Source organism: Euwallacea fornicatus, chromosome 36, assembly GCF_040115645.1.
Source record: "Euwallacea fornicatus isolate EFF26 chromosome 36, ASM4011564v1, whole genome shotgun sequence".
NCBI classification, from domain to species: domain Eukaryota; kingdom Metazoa; phylum Arthropoda; class Insecta; order Coleoptera; family Curculionidae; genus Euwallacea; species Euwallacea fornicatus.
In genome coordinates, this window is record NC_089576.1 from 2055903 (window position 1) to 2075692 (window position 19790).

Sequence of the window (19790 nt, forward strand, 5' to 3'; positions counted from 1 at the left end):
TAATCCTTTTCTCCAAGATATTTTACACACCAAATTATATTTTTACAATAAATAAAATTGCACAAATATATACTTACCTTTATTCATCCATATTTAATATTCTTTTTACATAAATAATATAACAATCATAATGCTTTTTAAAATATTTACAACTGGAGTAAATTTCAAACGGAATAGGAACACCGCCATTTTGCTCGTAGAACATAAATGACATGTAATTAGCAGATTTCTTCTTGCAGTGCTTAGGATGTTAAACTAGAGAGAGAAAGACATATACTCGTTTGACTGCGCTAAATGCGGGGTAGTCTCAACGTTTGACTACGAAACTGTCACAGAGAGTACGACTTCTATATTGATGTTTTTCCATCTATTACTCCCAACCTGACTAATTTCAAAACGCAAAATTTCAACACATAAAAAAATAGTTAAAAAAAATTTCTTATAAATCCTCAAAACTAACATTTCCGTCAGCATCTTCAGCCTCCATGCTTAAGTCATCGTCTGAATTAACAATGTTCGTATCCTCTTCCATTTTCTCCTCTTTAAAGCGTTTTTCAGTCATATTTTTCGCTAAATTAATAACATATTCAATGGTATATTTGTTGTAATCACACCTAAAATCAACTAGATACGGGACTTTAGAAACAAATTGAATAACTTACAGCTTTGAAATTTGCTCGTATCTTCTGATCAGACTTTTCTCTAATGCCAATAGCGCAGGCATATTCGTTTGACCGCTGATTTTCGGCCCGTGAACAGTCAGTGTGTGCTTCATCCAGTACAAATAAAATTCCAAATGCCTGGAAGTATCTAACGCACTGGCAATAATCAATAGTAATCGTTCTATAAACCTCTCTTGTAGACTCGATATTATCAGTTGAACTATGTTTTTAAACGTATTTTAATAATATATTAATATATTATTGGCTCCTCAACTTACCATCTCTAATAGGAACACTCTCTATAACTTCTTGGATAAGGCCTGCCTCATTGATTTTGATTGCCATAGTTAAGGCTGGAAAACATTTTTAAAAATTGTTATTTTTAAAGGGATGTTAAACAACAAACCATTAAGGTAATCTTGATCTTTAAGCGCTTGCCGGAGAGATGCGGGGGTAATTCCAATTTGCAGATCCCAAGGGTCAAATACAAGTCCAGAACTTAACGAATAAATCAACAGTCCTTCAGTGGTGGCGCTTGCCCATTGCTCTCCAGTGGGAGAGAACTGCAAAGACAATACTCTCACCTCGGGTTTACTCGCTCTACTTGACATATCTCCGGTTCGAACTCCCGGTAATTTAATGGCAACTTTGCCGCCCTCACGCTCCTCTCTTTCCTCTACAAGGGAGATATTGCCGAATTCTGTTAATTTGCGTCTGTTTATGAAGTCCTTATAGAGAATAAAAATTAGTTTTTTTTTTGGACTTGAATTACTTCAACATACATCCACTGAATCTAATGATCGGTTTTGGGTAATTTCAAATTTCTTCATTAATAAAGCCTCCTTTACATTATATATGCATACATTTTTCGATTGTCCTCCTGCTAAGATACACTCACCATCTGCTGAATAACATAGAGTTGTGAACGATCTGCAAAATAACACAATTATTATTGTTACTTAAATTATCCTGCTTACAACTTACTTGGCCTCTAGATTTTTCTTCGCAGTAATTAAATCACTTTCAGACCTTCCGCTCCCCAAGTCGTTTCTACCTTCAATAGACACCACTTGATTAGCAGTTTTTACATTAAAAACTGATATGTGTCCATCAAGTGTGGCAACAGCTACTTCTTGACCATTGGGGTTAAAAGTTACGAACATACCATCGGATATTAACTGTATAGTTTCGTGAGAGGAACCTTTTTCTAAGGCGTCCCAAATTTTCAAGGTTTTGTCCCAGGAGACTGAGGCCATGATCGTTGACGTTAAGCTAGGGCTGAACGTTAAACTTGCCTTCGAAAGAAACGTTTGTAAATTGCTTTTATTTCAAATTTCAACACTTACAACTGGTCCTTCATGACCCGATAAAATTTCGAGTAATCTCCCTGTTTTAACTGACCAAAGATAAATATCAAAAACATCCTGTGCACCTGCAGCTACAAAATCTCCGCTGCTATCTACACTCACACATGAGAATTGCACTGGTCTCGGAGATGTGAAAGTTTTGAAATTTCGATATCTGAGAATACCATTTTGAAATTGAAGTAACACCCAAAATATGTATTTTACGTACCTAATAACATCATAGGCCCTCACAGTTCCATCAAAGGAACAAGAAACAACGAACTTCTTGTTCCCACTAAATGAAATCCCACTAATGCAGCTTGTGTGTTCGCTGAAAGTTATGAAGCAAAATCCAGAAGCAATATTCCATAATTTAACTTTTCCATCATGACCTCCGGTGGCTAGCAGCTGTCCATCTCCAGAATAAGCTACGCAAGACATGTTATTTGCATGACCCTGTTGCTTCATTACATGAGTTTCACCTAAAATAGACACTTTCAGTACCCAAACCAAAAACATCTTTAACATACTTTGCCATTCCCAAACTAATAACTGCCCAATTCCAGCACATCCCACAGCGATCCAGTCACCTGTCTGATTTAAAGCTAGGGAGGAGATTTTTTCTTGGGAAATCGATAATGAGTGGATTAAGTTCATGTCTGGAGTTTCATAAATGAAAAAAGACCCTGAAGAAAAGCCTAAAATATCTTATGTAAATATATTTAGGGATTACAAAAAAGGTAAAAAATTACCAGTAACTAAAATTTTATTAGATTTATTATAGGCACATGAAATAAGCAAGGCCTCTTTACTATCCTTCCTTGCTTCATCTGCCAAGTAATGCCTTGCAACTCTCTTATACATCAACTTATTACTCTGTGTTTCCTCTTCCTTTATTTCATTTATTTCCTCTAAAACTTTTTCAGCCTCAGCTTGACATTGCTCCAAAGATTTCTCTGTATTTACATCATCTTCTTCACTATCATTGGAGGATTTCTAATAACAATTTCATGAAAAAATTATATTTTACAACTATTATTATGACCTACAATTCTTTTAATTGAAATCTCATCTAATGCCTGCAAATCATCAGGCTCAATTGTACACTCCCAAACACAAGTTTGGCCATTTCTGGAAATTGTAATCAGGTCGTAACTGTCCTTCTCAAAGAAACACCCAACTATGCCCTCAGTATGACTCCCCAATGAGTTTATTCTAAAGTTTTTGCATCTAAATCAGCTTTCAGTTAGTTTTTGTGTATATGAATGACATAATTTAATACTTTTCCATTGGATATAACTTGGTTGCCATATCCTTAGAACCCACAGCTAAAATTTTAGAATCAAAAGACCAATCCAAACAAGTAGTCTCATCATATGCCCCATGAAATACCCGTTTCATGATGAAGGCATTATATTCACCAGAAAATGGCCCAGGGGCCTTGAAAACAAACACTGAAAAATCATTTTATGTACTACTAAATTAAACAACTTTCAAATTAAACATATCTACCATTATTATCTTTGCAAACTGCAAAATGTTTGCCGTCAGGGCTGAATCTCACAGCCCTACACTTGCCTTTAAACCTATAACGATGGACTATAGTCTGTGATATCAGACTAATCATATGTGCTTCTCCCTCTTCATTTATGGCTATTAATGTACAGCCATTAGGGCTTAAGTCTAAAGTAATGTAATTGAATCTACTCTCTATGGGCAAGGTACTGGATTTATTGCTGAAATAACAATTAATTCAAGTTAGTATTTAGAAAGTTTTTAGTTTCTATCTTAAGATAAAGGAACTTACTTTCTGATATCAAAAATGCTTATTCGATTCCCTACTGCACTGATTACAGAGTTACCATTAGAGGTGAAAAGGATATTGCCTTTGCGATAGACTGTACCCAGGAGATTGCTGAACTAAAGTAAGGAATGAGTTTTAGATGCTTGTGGGTAAAATTGTTTCATAAATATTTTAATTAAAAGGGTTAAGTTGCTTCAATTATTATGATAGATGATCAATTTTGACTTTCAATAAGGAGATAAATAGAGCTGGTTTTCAGAATTTCTTTTTGTTACGAAAAATGAATTAAAATTATGCATTTTTTCTCTATATACTAATAGTACACATTTGAGAGCTCTCTGTAACAGAAATTTAGAAAACATTTTGTTTGAATAAATGCTTTTGGACATGTATGTATGTATGTTGATCTTTACCTTGTAAGAGAATTTCATGTTGTTTCCCCTTTAAATGGGGGTACTAAAACAGCTTTAAAACAGCAGTTTTTCACTAAAATGATGCGTACAAACACTAATTAAAACGAAAAAGACAAAATTATAATTAACACATGTTCATATATTTCAAATAATCAAAACATAAAAATCAGGTTAGTACCACTACTCGTTGACCACCCCAATATAAACGGTTACAACAACCACGTGTGCGGCAAATTTGGAAGGTATTTAAGTCTCAGTGATGTCGTGTCCCTGTCCTTGTTTATTTTATTGCAATAAAGGAGGAGTCATACAATTTAAAAGACATATTACTGGGGCTATTCCCGTTATGTCAGATTGGAGGGCAGTTCAAAGGTGATTTTCTTTAGAAGCAAAATCTACAAGAATAAGTTTTATCCTTGTTTTATGCACGTGACCAGGTAGAAATGCAACGAAATCTCACAATTCACTAACGATTGATTATCACTTTGAAACGTCAATGTCAGTTTATTCTATATTAAAAACCGAAGAAAACAAAACGTGAATCTTTCCTTCGAAAAATCTGCAATTTAATATTTTCCAAATATGGCAAGTGAAGCCAAAAAGACGGACAAAAAGACCCCAAAAGGTCCAGACCCTCAAGAAATATTAGCTGGTTTCCAAGCCCTCCGTACAGAACAACGAAGCTTATCCAGCAAACTATCCGAACTAGAAGTAGACCAAAATGAACATAAGTAAGCCCAAATGTTGCAATTTCTTCCCATTTAAGCTATTTCCAACATGCCCTTTCACTACCACAGTCCTCCTTTTAATTAGAACTTTACAAAATTACCAAAATTCAATTTCAGAATGGTCATTGAAACATTGAAAAATGTAAATGAGGAGCGAAAGTGTTTCCGACTTATTGGAGGAGTCTTGGCTGAACGCAAAGTAAAAGATGTACTTCCTATTTTAATAACGAACTTTGAAAAACTCAAGGAAGTTATTGAAAAGCTCAATGAACAAATTACTAAGAAAGGACAAGAGATAAATGAATACAGGGAGAAATTCAATATCAGATTTAGAGGTTTAGATAATCTGAAAGGAGAGGAGGCTGTCAATGCACAGTCAGGAGAATGTTCATCTCGAGGGAATGTTTTGGTTTCTTAACAGGGAGCATAAATTAAACTTGATTGTATGTCATACAGTTACAGAGAAATAATGACTTTCATGTGAGTGTGATTGATTTATTAGCAACAAAGTTACTAATTTATGAGTTTTGCTTTTATTAAAACTGAGGAAATTTTGGTTGCTCAAATGCTGTTATGGTTCATTACAGACGTTTTCATTACCTCAACTGCATTTAGCATCAAGTTCTAACTTCAGTAGTGGAAAATAGAAAATTAAATAATTTTTAATACTTTTTTTAATTTAGTTATTTACTTCCTAAATAGTATCAACAACACTATTCCCCTCTGCGGTTTCCTATATCTTCAATTTGTTGCTCTTTGAATAATTCCATAAGATCTTCAGTAGCACTTTTTTCAATCTTCTTAGCTTTTGATAAGTGTTCAATAGGAAAAGTTGCCAAGTTTAACTTGGGGTCTCTAAAAGTGTATGGAGTCCATGGTCCTTGAATTGATGGATAGTCAGTGTGAAGCAACTTCCTTATCCTTATTCCTGTCCTATCACAAGATTGTGACTTGAGCAACTTTAGCCACTTCCATACCTCATCTTCTGTGAATTGTCTGGCATTTATCCATTGAGAATGACCATTTACTAATCAAAAAAGAAAGTAAAAAAGGTGCTGATAGACTTAAAATTCTTCTACTTGCAGTATTCAGCCTTAATAACAGGTGTTCTATGTCTCCGAGGTTTAAGGTACACTGCAACTTCTGGGCTATTTTTAGTGAAGTCGATTAATTTTGTTTCAATGAAATCCCTGTAGAGACACAAAATAGAACCGAAAACCTACCTAACAGGATAAATAATGGGAATTTACTTACCTCATTCCACGACTATCCCCATGATTCAAACAAAATTTTAATACAACCCTTTGTAATTGACACACATAACGACCAACACCATTTTGCCCTGGGGTGGTAATAAATGCTGAATTTAAGAATAAATGTGAATTAGACATGATAAACTTGATTTGATGATTTAGATATGTTAATAAGAAAATTCATAAATGATGAAATAAAATGTGACTATTTGACCGTGTTTAGATGGGGATTACTATCAAAAACGAATATAATGTATATAAAACAGTATTTTTGTCTGAAATTTCATACAAATATTTTCGACATAGTCTACCGGCAATCGTTGACAAATGACAATAACATGTCATTTGGTAATCTTTCAGTGACATGTCGCTGATGTAAAAAAAGTCACTAGTTTGGTTGATCATCCAAACCCGAAGGAATAGTGATTTAATTCTATCCTTTAAATTGCAGACAACCCTTCGCTTTTAACAGGTTTGTAGAGTTTATTTCATCATATAATTACCTTAAGATAGGAGCATTTCATAATACACGAAATAAGGCTTTTTCTTTGTCTGGGGGCCACGTAAAAGTTAACCTTGAACACAGGCAATCAAGAGCAGGTAAGTAGCTCCCATTTGTTTACAAAGAAACAGATTTTGTCAAAAGCTCTTTACCAACGAAATTCCAATATAAATTCGGCTCATTTATTGAAGAAAAGGGCGTTTAAGTGACATCAAATGTTTCTATTTGCTTTTACAGGCTCCCATTGATTTTACCAAGCAAATCAATACTACACTTTGTATGGCCAGGCTCCATTTTAGACTTGCCTACAAGGAAGGTTTCAACATATTACATTTCAGATATTAATTAACCTAAACCTTCTAAAAAACACCTTTTAAGCAGCAGGTTACAAAATTTCTTATTTGAAAATAAGTTATTTTGTAATAAGCTTTCCTACTCTCACTTCAGACCACTTTCTATGCCCTAATTGTAAATGATAATGCTTATTTCTCTGTATAGATGCTCTGCTCTGTTTGTTGTTGATTTTTTATGAGGTAGTTTAAAATCCTTAAAAATATATTGTCTTGTAGGTTCCTCCAGCAGGATGTATTTTGATATGTGTATTGGACATGGAAATGTCTTAAGAAATGTAGATAAAAAAACTACAGGCATGGCAACATAAAGCTTATTTTAATTTAAAATTGACCGAAAAAAAGCCACAATGCAGCAGAACACAGAAACAATGTGCCCTGTATGCACACTCTATCTTAGACCTGGCATTACCTTGAAACAACATTTAGCCAGTCACCCCAAACAAAAGGTGATTGATGCTTTAGTTAAACTGTCTCTGTTAGAAGATGCAACTCAAGCCCCGCTTTCACAGCAATCTCAAAGCCAAGAAAATCTTGCTGAAGGTAAGTTTCATTCCTATATATTTTTAAAGGGATTAAAAACAGAAATATTCTTTCAGCAATTACTCAATCTCCGGTGCCCCAAATGGGGCCTTATATGACAAACCAGGTAGCTCTGGGTCACCCTGCCAACATGGGACCAACACCAGGCAACCACTTTTTTATGTACCAACAGAGTATGAGTACATCATCTCCACATCAATCCAGTGTAGCCCCAATGCCCTTCAATCCTTTTGCTCAGCAGTATTTGGTGCCTGCAGTGTATAATGCGCAAATGATGCCCTATTTTTACCAGCAACAGCAGCTGATTATGTCAAGTAATGGTATGCCACCTTCAGTGAGGGCTCTACCTTTTGAAGGGACTGGTAATTCTGGGCAGGTAGGTTCACATTATATTTGGTCCAATTTTGTTAATTCAGATTACAGGATATCTTATTGCAGTACCAATTTTTTTTTTTTTTTAATGAAACATGTATATTTTAGTAACAGATAATTTGTTTTATTAAAATAATATAAAGTAATAGAGTGAAACAGAATTCAAAACACAATACAAATAGTTTTTGTGACTCTTCCAATTTTTAATATGTCTTTCTTTAGAAACTTGTTTGTTTCAGTTTTTTTTTGTTATATAATAGGTCAAACTTATCAGTAAAATATATAAAATATACATACACACAGATATGTGGCACAATTTTCTTTACTCTATTAATTCAAAATATTTAAAATGATCTTAATTTTTTTCATAGCTGAATAATTCAACAGTTACAAGGCCCACTGATTTATCACTCCCCAATTCAAAAGAAAAAGAATCCAACAAAGAGGAAATAATAGAAAAAACTGCAGAAAATGAAGAGGAATTACCAGAGGTGACCAGCAATGACAGCATTCCTGAACCTTCAGACATACTAAAAGTCTCTCTTAAAGATCAAGAAGTATCTCTGGAAGATGGTGAGACTTTTCTTATCTAGATTTTTATCTCATTATCCTAAACTCTCTCTTTTGTCAAACAGATCCTCTAAATATAGACAGTGATTCTGAATCTGTGTACAAAAACGAAATTAATACAGAACAGAACTACTCAACTAATGAGAATTCAACTGAACACGACCAACATTCAAATGCAACTCAGGATTCTCGGTATCATACTAGCAACCTCATAGATCATGAGGAATGTGTTGGAACTCCTGCCTCACATTCCTCGCATTCAGAGTGGTTTTCGCCGGATTTAAACAAAGCTTGTCAGACGCAGCAATGCGTAAACCTTTCGCCAAGGCAAGAAAAATTTATAACTGTAACGGAGCTATAATAAAAACATTGTTTTAGGTCGCATCATGAGGAACATCAATCTGAGTCTCGATCCGATTATGTATTTGTTGATCAAAGAAGTAATATGTCTACAGTTTACAGTCATGAGGATCATCAGGGTTATGAGCAGGTATTAAGTGCTGATTTTGATGTTAATGATAATAATGATTGGATTTTCAAGTCGCAGCCCATTTATACTTCTGCTAAAATAATAAATAACACTGAAGCACTGGAGTTTATGAGCATGGATGAGATTGAAGGAATGCAAGTGATAATTGGGGATTTCTCAAATTCCCCTCTTATAGCCTCTCATGAAACTTTAAGTGGAGAAAATCCCCCTATTTTAATGACAATCAATGGAGTCTCAGTAATGTCCCCAAGGCCTCATGATGGGAACATTGAAATTATTGAGCACAGCATTTTGGGTGGGATGGAGGATAGTTGTGTTGAAGGGGTAAACATTCGGTCAGATGAAAAAATGCCCCCAAGAGGAGAACTTTCAGGTAAAGTCATTATTTTTTTGTTTAATGTAATTTTAAGGAAGATTTTTTTAGGTCAAGAGAGCATGGGAAGTTCAAGTGACATCACTTGGAATCACATTCAACACTATCAAGATCAAAGCAGTGTTGGGTGCTATGAAAACAATTCTTGGGACAGTAGTGAAGGGATGCACCCCTATGTGGAAGAAGGGGATCGGAAAGGTGATTTTCAAAATCATAAACTTAATATAATTATATTTTTTTTTGTTTCTCTAGACCACATTAGCACTGTAGACGTGTCAGCATTGAAACAAGAAGTCAAAGAGAGCACCATGACAATGGATAAAGAGAAACCCTTATTAAAGCCAATTGGTCTAGATATTAACAGGAAAAAGGTTAAAAAGCTGGTGATCAAACCCAAGAAAGCTAAGAAAGAAACACCGAAGTTTGAAAGTGTTTTTACAAGTATTCTTAAAGTGGAGAATGCTGAAGAGCTAGTGGATGATGAAGGGCTGGGTAAGAACAGTTTTAAACTTTAATTCATGTATGACTGTTTCTTTTTTTGCAGAAAGCAAGAATGAAATAAAGGAGGAAGTTAAACCCCCAGTCATAAACATGTGCAGAAGCTGTGACACAGTATTCAAAACTAAAAAAGAACTGAGATTGCACAATACCGATTTACATAGGCCGAAAACCAAAGTGTCCAAGTGTCAGATATGCGACGAGACTTTTGACATGCAGCACAAGTTTAATGCGCATTTAAAAATCCATCCTTTAGAGTGTCGGATATGCGGCAAGTTGTTCTATAGGTAAGAGCTTAACGTTAGCTTAGAAATGACAATAGATATTTTTGATTAAATGAGGGAACAGGTGGTAAATTTAGAGAGTATTGTGTGTATGAGTATGAATATCAACTTTGGAGATATCTGATCAGGTTAGCAATACTTGTTGCATTTTAACCTATTATTTAACTCGCCAAATTGTCAAGATAAAAAATGAAAATTTATAACCATAATATTATCCTATTTAAAGTTGTAAGTGAAGATTACTCAAAAACGTCACGTTGTATGAAAAAAAAAATTAAAATAAAAGTTGTCCGATAAAGCGGGGGACATATCATAAAGATAGTGACTTTTAAACCAAAATGTCATTTTAAGGTAATTTCAAGGACATTTTTTTTTCAAATAGAAACCCCGTATTTTGTTATAGATCCTTGTAGACCTTCAAAAAATGAATATCTTTTTTTGAACAATTATTTTATTAGACGTTTTGCTGTAGAGTTATCCTATATGTTTATCGAATTTTTTAGATAGTTCAAATGATTGCATTTTTTTTCTAGACCAGTTTTGCAACACATATTCTGTTTAAAACTCATAAAAATCCTTCTGTCTAATAAAAAAAAAATTATTTCTATGAAAAAAAAAAATTTAACTTTGGCAAATTAATTTAAAATCCCGATTTGAAAAACTTATGAGAGAAAATGTTCTAAAGAATTGTTTATTCTCCGCCACATCTCTCCGTTTATCAATTGACACGCATTTTCAATTCTCTTTTTCATGTCGTCTGCATTGTTGGTACTTCTGCATAAGCTTTGTCCTTTAAAAAACACCAAAGGAAAAAATCTGGTGAGGTCATATCAGGCGACCTAGGAGGCCAGATTACTGGACCACTCCGTGCAATCCATTATCCATTTCATCCAGAACCTCACGAGACATTCTAGAAAAATGGGCTGGACAGCTGTCATGCTGATACCACATTACCCGTCTAATCGCAAGTGGAAAGTTTTCTATCAATTCTAGAAAATTCTTACACAAGAAATTGCGGTAAATTTCTCCGTTCAGGATTCCTTCAATGAAGAAAGATCCAATTAAGTACTCCCCAATAATACCGCACTACATTCACTGACTATGGTCTTTGATATATAACTTCTCTAAGCCAGTGTGGGTTTACAACACTACAAAAAGGCAGATTGTAGTAATTCACTGCACCATGGTGTGTGAATATGGAATCGTTCGAAAACAAAACGTTGAAAAAGAAATTGCATTTTGATTTAATTGCTGCCTTGCCCAATTACAAAAATTCACATAATTTTAAAAATCACAGTTTCATGGAGTTCCTGATGTAAAGAAATGTGGTAAGGATGGTATTTATTCACCTTCAAAATTCTTTGGACACTTATCTTTGATATTCCTAAGTCAGAAGCAATTTGACTACAACTTACATGGGGATTAAAGGTAACAGCTGCAAGAACTGCAGTTTCATTGCCTTCATGTGTTGCACCTCGGGAGCGATTGTGTCTTTTTGTTTTCAACATTTTCGTTTCTTTGAAATTTTTAATGACACTGTTGAAAGTTGTTCAATAGGGAACTTTCATCCGGAAATCTTTCAGCATAAAGTTTTACTGCCCAACCAATATTTCTTTCAGCCTCTCCATTAATAAAAAACATTTCTAATTTTTCACACAAACTGTAGCAATCCATTTCAATTGTTGAGTTTTGAAAAATTTCACACAAAACAATTAAATTGATTGTGGAAAAAAAAATATCGATTTCTTGTAGATAAATTCGTTGTCATAAGGTAGACTCTTACAAAAGAAAATTTAAGAAAACATTTTCATAGAAATATATATATATTTTTTTATTAGATAGAAGGATTATTATGAGTTTTGAACAGAACATGCATTGCAAAAACTTTTTTAGAAAAAAAATGCAATTATTTCGACAACCTCAAAAATTAGACAAAAATCAAGGATAATTCTGCAGCAAAACGTCTAAAAAAATTTTTGAAATAAAAGATATTTATTTTTCGAAGATCCACAAGAATCTGTAAAAAAATACAGGGTTTTCATTTGAAAAAAATGTTGCCCTTAAAATGGCGTTTTGACTAAGTCACTATCTTCATATCTCCCTCTTTACTGGATCACTTTTATTTGAAACTTTTTCATACAACATACTATTTTTGAGTAATTTTCAATCACAGTTTTAAATATGACACTCTTTATATAGTACCAGACTGTTTCAGGGAGCATAGTGCAATATGATTATATTTTGATTTTTGTGTTCAGTTCCCATATTGTCAAGAATTTAAACAAAATGGAACAAATAATAATCTTAGAGAGCAAATTACGTTGTTTTCCTGCGACTCAACAGTGTGGACATAATACATTTATCGTAATAATTTACCATTAATATGTCCACGTTTATGCAATAATATTCTCTATCTTGTTCTATTCATTATACTGAGGAAAGTCAATAAAAGTTCAACTAGAAGTATAAAAACGAGTAATAAAATTAAATGCATCTGGCTTTTTAATACCTCCAAATCCAAAATAAATTTAGAGAATTTTGTTCACCATTTCATTATTCTCTCATTTGACACACTGCATACCAACTAAATGCGCATTTTCAGAAAACAAGGACTGAAACTCCATACAGCGAGACATTTAGGCATCAAACCCTTCAAATGTGAACTCTGCGATAGAGCGTTTTTAGTGAAGCAAAAGCTAGAAGAACACAGGAATTGTCATACTGGGAACTCGCCCATAAAATGTTCCATGTGTCCTGAGACCTTCAGGCGGCATTCTAATCTGGTGCAGCATCGCAATAAACATCACTTCATGGTAAGTTTTGAATGTTATATTTGTATTTCTTCAAAAAGTCAACAAGGTTTATTTTTTAGATTAAGAGAAAAATTAAAGACCTGATTTGCTTCTGCGGTGAAGTATTTCACTCGAAGAAAAAACTGGCATGGCATAAGGAGATTCACGATGCGAAGCCAAAATCTTGCACCCAATGCAGCGAAAAGTTCATACATATGGCTAGTTTGACAAGGCACATGCGAAGGGCCCATAATGCAGAGTATTTACCAGATAATAGAAATCCTTCAATGGTAAAATTTTTCTTTGTTCAATCCAATCAGCGTTTCCCTTCAATCAATTTCACTTCTACAGTCTAACGCAGAATGCCATATTTGCAAAGGTATCTACCTGAAAACGTCTCTGGACGCGCACCTCAAAACCCACACTAATCAACGCCCATTCAGCTGTTCCATATGCAACAAAGAGTTCACAACTAAGTGGAACTTGAAACTGCACAAATGGACGCACGCCTCGCGGACTCAGAAACCATTTAAGTGCGAGTTGTGCAGGGCGGCCTTTATCCGCGAAAACGACTACACCTCGCACATGCACTCGCATAAGAGCGTGCGCCCCTACACATGCAATTACTGCGGCGCGCAGTTTATCCGAAAGTCAAATTGTCAGCGGCATGTGCGCGAACACGAAAACGTCAAAACATACAACTGCAACGTATGCGGCAAGTCGTTTCATCGATCGTATTACTTGAAAGATCACATGAGGGTCCACAGCGGAGATCGGCCGTATTCCTGTCACATTTGCGGCAAGACGTCCACCACGAAATCAAACCATAACAAACACGTGCAAATACATCATGCCAGGGAACCTGTGAGTACTGAAAATTAAGCTAACGATAAATCGTTTTATAGGGGTTTGTGTGATTGGATGGATAGTATACAAGAGGAGTCGTATTTTGACCAAGGAATGTTTTCCGCCGCAATATCTTCCAAGAGTTTACATTTTATAATGTTTTTTGGCCCAAACTAAGATAACTTTGGTAATATTTAAAGCGTGGGAAACATCCGTTGAGTGAAAATAAGATTTTGATCCTGTTTATTTTATTCATTTTTAATATCTTTTAATTTGGCATACGAAGTATTTGTTTTTAATTAATATTCTATTCTGCTTTGTACGCAGTCTTCTTTAGAACACGCAAATTTTATCTCTTATTTTATGCCTTTGTTATTTTGAGAAGGAGATATGTAAAAAATTACTATTAAATTTCACAGTTTTTTTTATCTTTTTGTGCTTTCACCAATGTGCAAAATGTATATGTGGTCATTTTTGCCCTTATTAGATTTCATTTTTTTTTTGACGTGGTAATTTTACTTTTTAAAACTCTTTGTACATAACACGTAATCGAATAATTATTTACTGACCTAAAAGTTTTATTACATACAGCAATATCGACAATAAATTACTTGTCAAGCCCCCATTTTTAGTTGACTTTTGAACGTCAACTCTGAGTATATTTTTATTGTGATAACACCTAATTTATGTTTATGTGTTCAGCCTCATATAATTTTCATATGCATCGCTATTTCTTAAAATATGGTTTAATTTTAGGCAGTAAAATTGTTAATCAGTCAAGATGCCATGTCCGATCTTGACTCTAAAAAGGGAGTTCGTTAAAGAAATACCTTTAAATATTCCTATGAACAAGCAACTACTTCCTCTCTTAATAATGTAAAAATCATTGTAGTACAATTTAGTTAGACATATGCAAATGGGCGTAGTAGTTTGTTAAGACTGTACCGTTGTTTAAGTAGCCCCTCTTCGGGATAGCGGTAATTCGGAGTAAGACTCTGTTGTTATTTTTTTATAAGTGTATTAAAACTCTTCTTGTAAATAGTTGTAATCGTCGGTAAGTCAGAGAGGCGTGCAATGTTTTTTTTTCTATTGTAAATACAAACACATATATTACAATATTGAGTAACTTCAATAGCATTTTTTATCACAGACTTTGTAGGTAATTTATATTTTTGTCAAATTCCACACCTTTTAAACTTCCCCTCAACGCAGCAATTGCCTCTTTAACAGGTTCCTCGTCGTAAATCAACATCATTTTAAAGAATTCAATAGCGCCAACCTAGAAAATTATTAGTTTTTATCGCTAAAACTAGCTTCAAATTCCTATATACCTGGAGCTGCAATGGATGCTTATCAGATAAATACACTTTAATTCCTCCAATAACTTCTTTTAAAATCCCACCATCCACTCCGAGGTAATACAAGAGATATCCCATAGAAGACAACAATTCAAGCTGAAATTTGTACTGCTGACTATAGCGGTAAGCAGCCCCTTTATCTTGTAAGTAACTGGCTTGCGCAGAGTGCTCAAGAATCTCTATTAATTTTCTCAGCAATTCTCTTAATTAACAAAACAACTAGTTATTACCTCAAACTTAAATCGAGATAAATATACTCACTTTACGACTCTCAAGCGAATAAAATCTTTGGCCAATCGTGCTAAAGCTGTGAGTAATCGGACACAAATTCTCAAAGTTACATAGTCAGAATCGACGTGGAATCTCCTCACTAAAGGACACCATATTTGATGGACCGTAGGAAGAAGCTCGTCCTCCCAATCTCTTAGTAATTCAATGCCGTTTTCTAAAATCTCCAACACCAGCAGTCTTTGAGATTGGTCTTTAGATGGCAGAAAATGGAGACTTCTTTTAAGGATTATGGAGGCAAGTTCTACGTGCATGGGCGGTCGAGGTTTTGTGGAGTCTCCTTTAAGAAATAATAAAATAGCATAATCTCGACATTAAGTTAATAATTGTAGGGATAAATATTCTTTTGCAGAAAAGATCATTTTGTGAGTGAAGTCTACCAAATTTATCCCCTCATATATGAAACATTACCTTCTTCAATATGATCATTATCCTCTTCTTCCTGAGCCTTTCGTTTTACATCTTCCCAATACAGCTCTTCACCACTTTTACCCTCCATTATATCATCGGTAAAACCACTATTATAATCAATCCCCGTAACCCTAAAACTCTCTTCTTCTGCCTTTTCTTTCTCAGCTCTAGACTTCACATTTTCCTGCTTAACATCGACTTTATACCATCTACACAAACTCAGAATGAACATTTTAAACACAGTCAAATAGCTGTTGGCATATCGGTCTTTGAATTCGTCGCACGATAATACTAAAATCTGAAATAAGTTTTCAATAAAAAGGCTTTTTGATAGGAGTTTAAAATGATAATACCTCTTCTATAATGTATTTCATTGGGAGTAAAAGATCTTCGCTGCAGTGTTGCAGGACTATCGAGAGCACGTTCAAAACGCCTTCTTTGTCGTCTAATTTGGTCAGTTTTCTTTGGACTTGATAGGAAAAAAAATCAAAGTTGGAGCTTATTAAGTGAGTAAGATTGTTATAGTCGCAATTTAACGTTAACTTTTGAAGGGTTTGCAGACCTGCTGCTTTTATTAGAGGATGTCCACTACCTGAAATCATTTTACTTAATATGAGATTAAGATATTTTGTAGTATAAATACCTGCTTTTTCTAAAACTAAATATAACGACTTCAGTAAAAGGGGACGAAAGTCGTGTTTGAGAACCTGACTAATATTGCCAATACCTTCAGTTATCAAACAAACAATTAACACATTATTTTGTATTTGTTCTAAAGTAAATTCCTCTGAATCAAGGGCATAATTTAAGTCATTCAAAGAGTCTTCCATGTACAAGTTAAGAATACTTTTTATTAAAGAAATATTTGAATCTAAACCTGAGGAAAAAATAAAAAACATTCATAAAACACTCATAAAGCTTTGTCCATTAACTTACCAAATATAAAAGTGTTTAGTAGACAAATAACTTCCTTTTTCTTGGTTTCTTCATAGCGGAATTTACCCACCAAGCAATCGCAAATCACTTCAAAACTTTCAGACTTGGAAAGTTGTTTAGCCAAAGAAACAAATTTAGCTTCTATGCAGTTATCTTTAAAATAATGGAAATTGATCCAAGGGCGTTTACTAGACATGTATTCGGACGTTAAATCTATGGAAGCAATTTCATAATCACAAAAAGTTTGTGCTTGTCCATAATAAATAAAAGCAAACCTTTTAAATTGTACTCTTCCAATAGACTAATATTACATGCTTCCAATGCAATGATATGCAAGAGGTTCTCAAGCATAGTTTGCAACATGCCTGGAGACAGCATAATTTGATTTAAACCTTTATCTCCAAAGAGATGAATGTAACCTATAATTAGGTTTAAATTTGCAATTTTTTCTCCATCATCTGTTAAAAAAAAATTAATTAAATAGAGAAATTACAGTATATGTGAAAGGAAATACCTATACTGTTAAATGTTCTTGGTAAACTGGTGAGGGAGTTATAAAATCCATCTTCTAAATATTCAAAAACAGAGTGGAAGTGACCATTTGAAAGTATCTGAGAAAAGGATTCTATCCTTTTAGTGCTTGAATTTACAATGTCATTTACCGAGTCTTGAGAAAGCATAATGAGATGTTCTAACAGTGTACTAACCGATTGAGGCATTGTACTAAAACGAAATTAAATTTTTCTATTTAAATTTTACAAAACTATTGACTTACCCAGCACAATCCCTGATAATAATACTGGCCATCATAAAAAGTTCTCTTCGAACTTTATCTTCACTGTGATAAGTTAATTTCCATAATTTTTTCAAATTTACATTCAAATTTGAATCATTGTGCCGATACCACTCACTATTCCTAATGGTATTTTTCAGGTATTGGTCAATTTCCTTTTTACCTTTAAGCTTCCCTTTTATGGTAAATCTATTCAAATTTTCAGTGATGTCAAGCTTTTGGTCAAAGGCATTATAATCTCGCATTACCAGAGACACAATTTTCCCATAGGCTCTAAGTGTTAGCTGAAGGCAAATATAATAAACTTACTACATAAACTCATAACACAAAAGAAAAATTCTTCAAAACTTACAACTATAAGTTTGTGCCCTGCTTTATGATCTTCCAAAACAATTTCACTGAATGCTGCAGATAGACCTGGAAGGAAGAACATGAAGATATTGGCACATTGATTAAGAAACACTGGATCTGATTCAGTTTTCTCTACTCGAGCTACGGCCATAATGCATGTAATTGCTTCCAATCTAGAATTTTTGGTATCATGAACAATTTCTGAGAATCAAGTGCAGTTAGTTTCTTACCTAATATTTTTTGCACGTTCATGCCTTGCCAGCTCAGTGCATACATAGATTATTTGGGAAAATTGAGGTATATATTCATTAACATAAAGTTCCTCAACTAATTCATAAGAAATCGAGTTCATAAGACTTGTCATACATTTAAGTAGTGATGTTTTGTATTCTTCACAAATGGGAAGAACTGGAAAATATAAGATGTTTTTATTTTTGGAAAAAAGCTTTAAACTGAGTTACCTTTGTGTTGTCTATAATCGTATAACTCCAGGAGCAGGAATGTATACAAATTGTTAAAAACACTCGAATTATCAATGGTAATTTTGGGGAAAAGTGTGTCTAATGTTTGAACCAACACATGCTTTCCTTGGCTAGAAATGCTTAAAAGGTTGCGGTAATTTTAAATTCAAGACATAATAAAAATGATTACCTGTTCCTGTCTTTTGAAACAGCAGCAATATAAGGAAACAAACAACTAATTAACACCTTTTGAGCCCCACTCGCAAAACTATTTGGAGCTCCTTCAACAAATATTCTGAAGTTTTCCAGCAGCTTTAAGTCTGACGGACTCTTATTAATATTTTTGCACAGTTCTGCAGCCTCCGAAAACAATTTAAAGGCGGTTCCTTCCATAATCATTGAATTATTTTGAATCTACCGCGTTTTCCATCTAAAGACAAAGGGCAGAGAAGGTTATGTTTGTATTTATAAATATCCAAGCAAATCTGAAAATGATTCATTGAAATAATGTAATTAAAGGGCCATAAAGGACGTTTTTTTCCATGGGGACATTGTGGGATCTAAGTGAAGGTGCAGGAAATGTGAGGTGGATGCAGTGTGGCGTGAGTTTTTAAGGGGTAAGTTTATGGTATCGTTTTGGGTAGGTAAAGGGTAAAAAATTAGGGTAATTTATACTTACATGTGTGAGATAGTTGTGGGTTAAATGTAGGTATATTTGAATAGATTTCTTAAGAATTTCTTTCGAAATCAGTGAAACACTAGAAAAGCACTGGTTTTTGGACTTATTTTGAAAATCGAAAGTGGATGAGAAAATAATGGTCCGCACGGCCGTCTCGTTTCGTTGGTTGGAATTAAATTCTGAACGCTTCCGGTACAGCTCTATCTCATTCCTACTTATTACGATAATTCAATGAGTTACGCATCACCAATCTAAGCGAGACAATGGTTTAAACATTCGCTCGGTCGGCTTTATTGCCATAGAGTGTATTATTCCGTCATATCTCCAACATGTAGACTGTGTCGAAAATTGCTCAGATATGTATATAATTTGAAAATCAGTTTATTTTTCTGTTTCTGTGATTTCCTTCGACGGCCCATTTTTTGCAAACTGATTCTCAGAGATTAAGATTATGTATTATAAGACAATGAATGAATATCTAAAAAAATTGCCTTTAAATTTCTTTTAAATACAGCCTCCCTTAGGTAATCTCACATCTAAGAAACATGCGTTATTTACCCAAATATTGGGGGCCGCCGATAAATTTAAAAAGTAATGGGCATTGTACTTGAACACAAATTAAATAATTGTTAACTACAGTGGCTCATTCATTGATTATTACTTCATCTTTGATCGGGCATCGTTTTG

The 19790-nt window shown here is 34.1% G+C and overlaps 6 protein-coding genes across 10 annotated transcripts in view; 3 read left to right on the forward strand and 3 right to left on the reverse strand.

The window, feature by feature from the left end:
* Positions 1 to 66: 66 nt before the first annotated feature.
* LOC136348963 (periodic tryptophan protein 2 homolog) lies at positions 67 to 4435 on the reverse strand. The gene is made up of 15 exons (XM_066300164.1): positions 4226 to 4435; positions 3816 to 3928; positions 3521 to 3744; positions 3291 to 3462; positions 3058 to 3238; positions 2761 to 3004; positions 2539 to 2706; positions 2238 to 2490; positions 2009 to 2183; positions 1647 to 1957; positions 1445 to 1592; positions 1069 to 1390; positions 941 to 1015; positions 663 to 882; positions 67 to 614 (listed from the first exon to the last, which is right to left on the reverse strand). Exons 1-15 carry the CDS (start codon positions 4241 to 4243, stop codon positions 440 to 442), a joined length of 2799 nt encoding a protein of 932 aa, XP_066156261.1. The 5' UTR covers positions 4244 to 4435; the 3' UTR covers positions 67 to 439.
* A 287-nt stretch (positions 4436 to 4722) lies between these two features.
* Pfdn2 (prefoldin 2) lies at positions 4723 to 5624 on the forward strand. Its single transcript, XM_066300168.1, has 2 exons — positions 4723 to 4956; positions 5071 to 5624. Exons 1-2 carry the CDS (start codon positions 4808 to 4810, stop codon positions 5369 to 5371), a joined length of 450 nt encoding a protein of 149 aa, XP_066156265.1. The 5' UTR covers positions 4723 to 4807; the 3' UTR covers positions 5372 to 5624.
* On the reverse strand, positions 5610 to 6462 carry mRpL43 (mitochondrial ribosomal protein L43). Its single transcript, XM_066300167.1, has 3 exons — positions 6208 to 6462; positions 6037 to 6143; positions 5610 to 5980 (listed from the first exon to the last, which is right to left on the reverse strand). Exons 1-3 carry the CDS (start codon positions 6342 to 6344, stop codon positions 5667 to 5669), a joined length of 558 nt encoding a protein of 185 aa, XP_066156264.1. The 5' UTR covers positions 6345 to 6462; the 3' UTR covers positions 5610 to 5666.
* A 116-nt stretch (positions 6463 to 6578) lies between these two features.
* Positions 6579 to 14958, forward strand: LOC136349161 (uncharacterized). Of its 3 annotated transcripts, none has more exons than XM_066300538.1 (14): positions 6579 to 6678; positions 7278 to 7601; positions 7658 to 7977; positions 8345 to 8546; positions 8609 to 8870; positions 8922 to 9033; positions 9085 to 9406; positions 9458 to 9604; positions 9659 to 9898; positions 9951 to 10191; positions 12791 to 13001; positions 13061 to 13270; positions 13332 to 13844; positions 14583 to 14958. In XM_066300538.1, the coding sequence occupies exons 2-14, from the start codon at positions 7409 to 7411 to the stop codon at positions 14646 to 14648; spliced, it is 3039 nt and encodes a 1012-aa protein (XP_066156635.1). In that variant the 5' UTR covers positions 6579 to 6678; positions 7278 to 7408; the 3' UTR covers positions 14649 to 14958. The 3 variants fall into 3 exon arrangements, with proteins under 3 accessions (XP_066156635.1, XP_066156636.1, XP_066156637.1); XM_066300539.1 differs by having other exon boundaries at positions 9091 to 9406; XM_066300540.1 differs by having other exon boundaries at positions 13332 to 14958.
* On the reverse strand, positions 14900 to 19694 carry Tti1 (Telo2 interacting protein 1). 3 transcript variants are annotated; one of them, XM_066300537.1, is made up of 15 exons: positions 19104 to 19694; positions 18615 to 18854; positions 18425 to 18555; positions 18194 to 18371; positions 17965 to 18136; positions 17595 to 17896; positions 17334 to 17542; positions 17095 to 17277; positions 16820 to 17032; positions 16527 to 16760; positions 16237 to 16475; positions 15884 to 16181; positions 15446 to 15752; positions 15158 to 15386; positions 14900 to 15105 (listed from the first exon to the last, which is right to left on the reverse strand). In XM_066300537.1, exons 2-15 carry the CDS (start codon positions 18821 to 18823, stop codon positions 14971 to 14973), a joined length of 3039 nt encoding a protein of 1012 aa, XP_066156634.1. In that variant the 5' UTR covers positions 18824 to 18854; positions 19104 to 19694; the 3' UTR covers positions 14900 to 14970. The 3 variants fall into 3 exon arrangements, with proteins under 3 accessions (XP_066156634.1, XP_066156631.1, XP_066156633.1); XM_066300534.1 differs by having other exon boundaries at positions 18425 to 18564; XM_066300536.1 differs by having other exon boundaries at positions 18425 to 18564; positions 18615 to 18909.
* Positions 18896 to 19790, forward strand: part of Root (ciliary rootlet coiled-coil, rootletin) — a 57766-nt gene continuing 56871 nt past the window's right edge. Inside the window, exon 1 of the mRNA XM_066300533.1 lies at positions 18896 to 19041. The gene's annotated coding sequence lies outside the window, so the exon portion shown is untranslated. The remainder of the gene's footprint in view (positions 19042 to 19790) is intronic.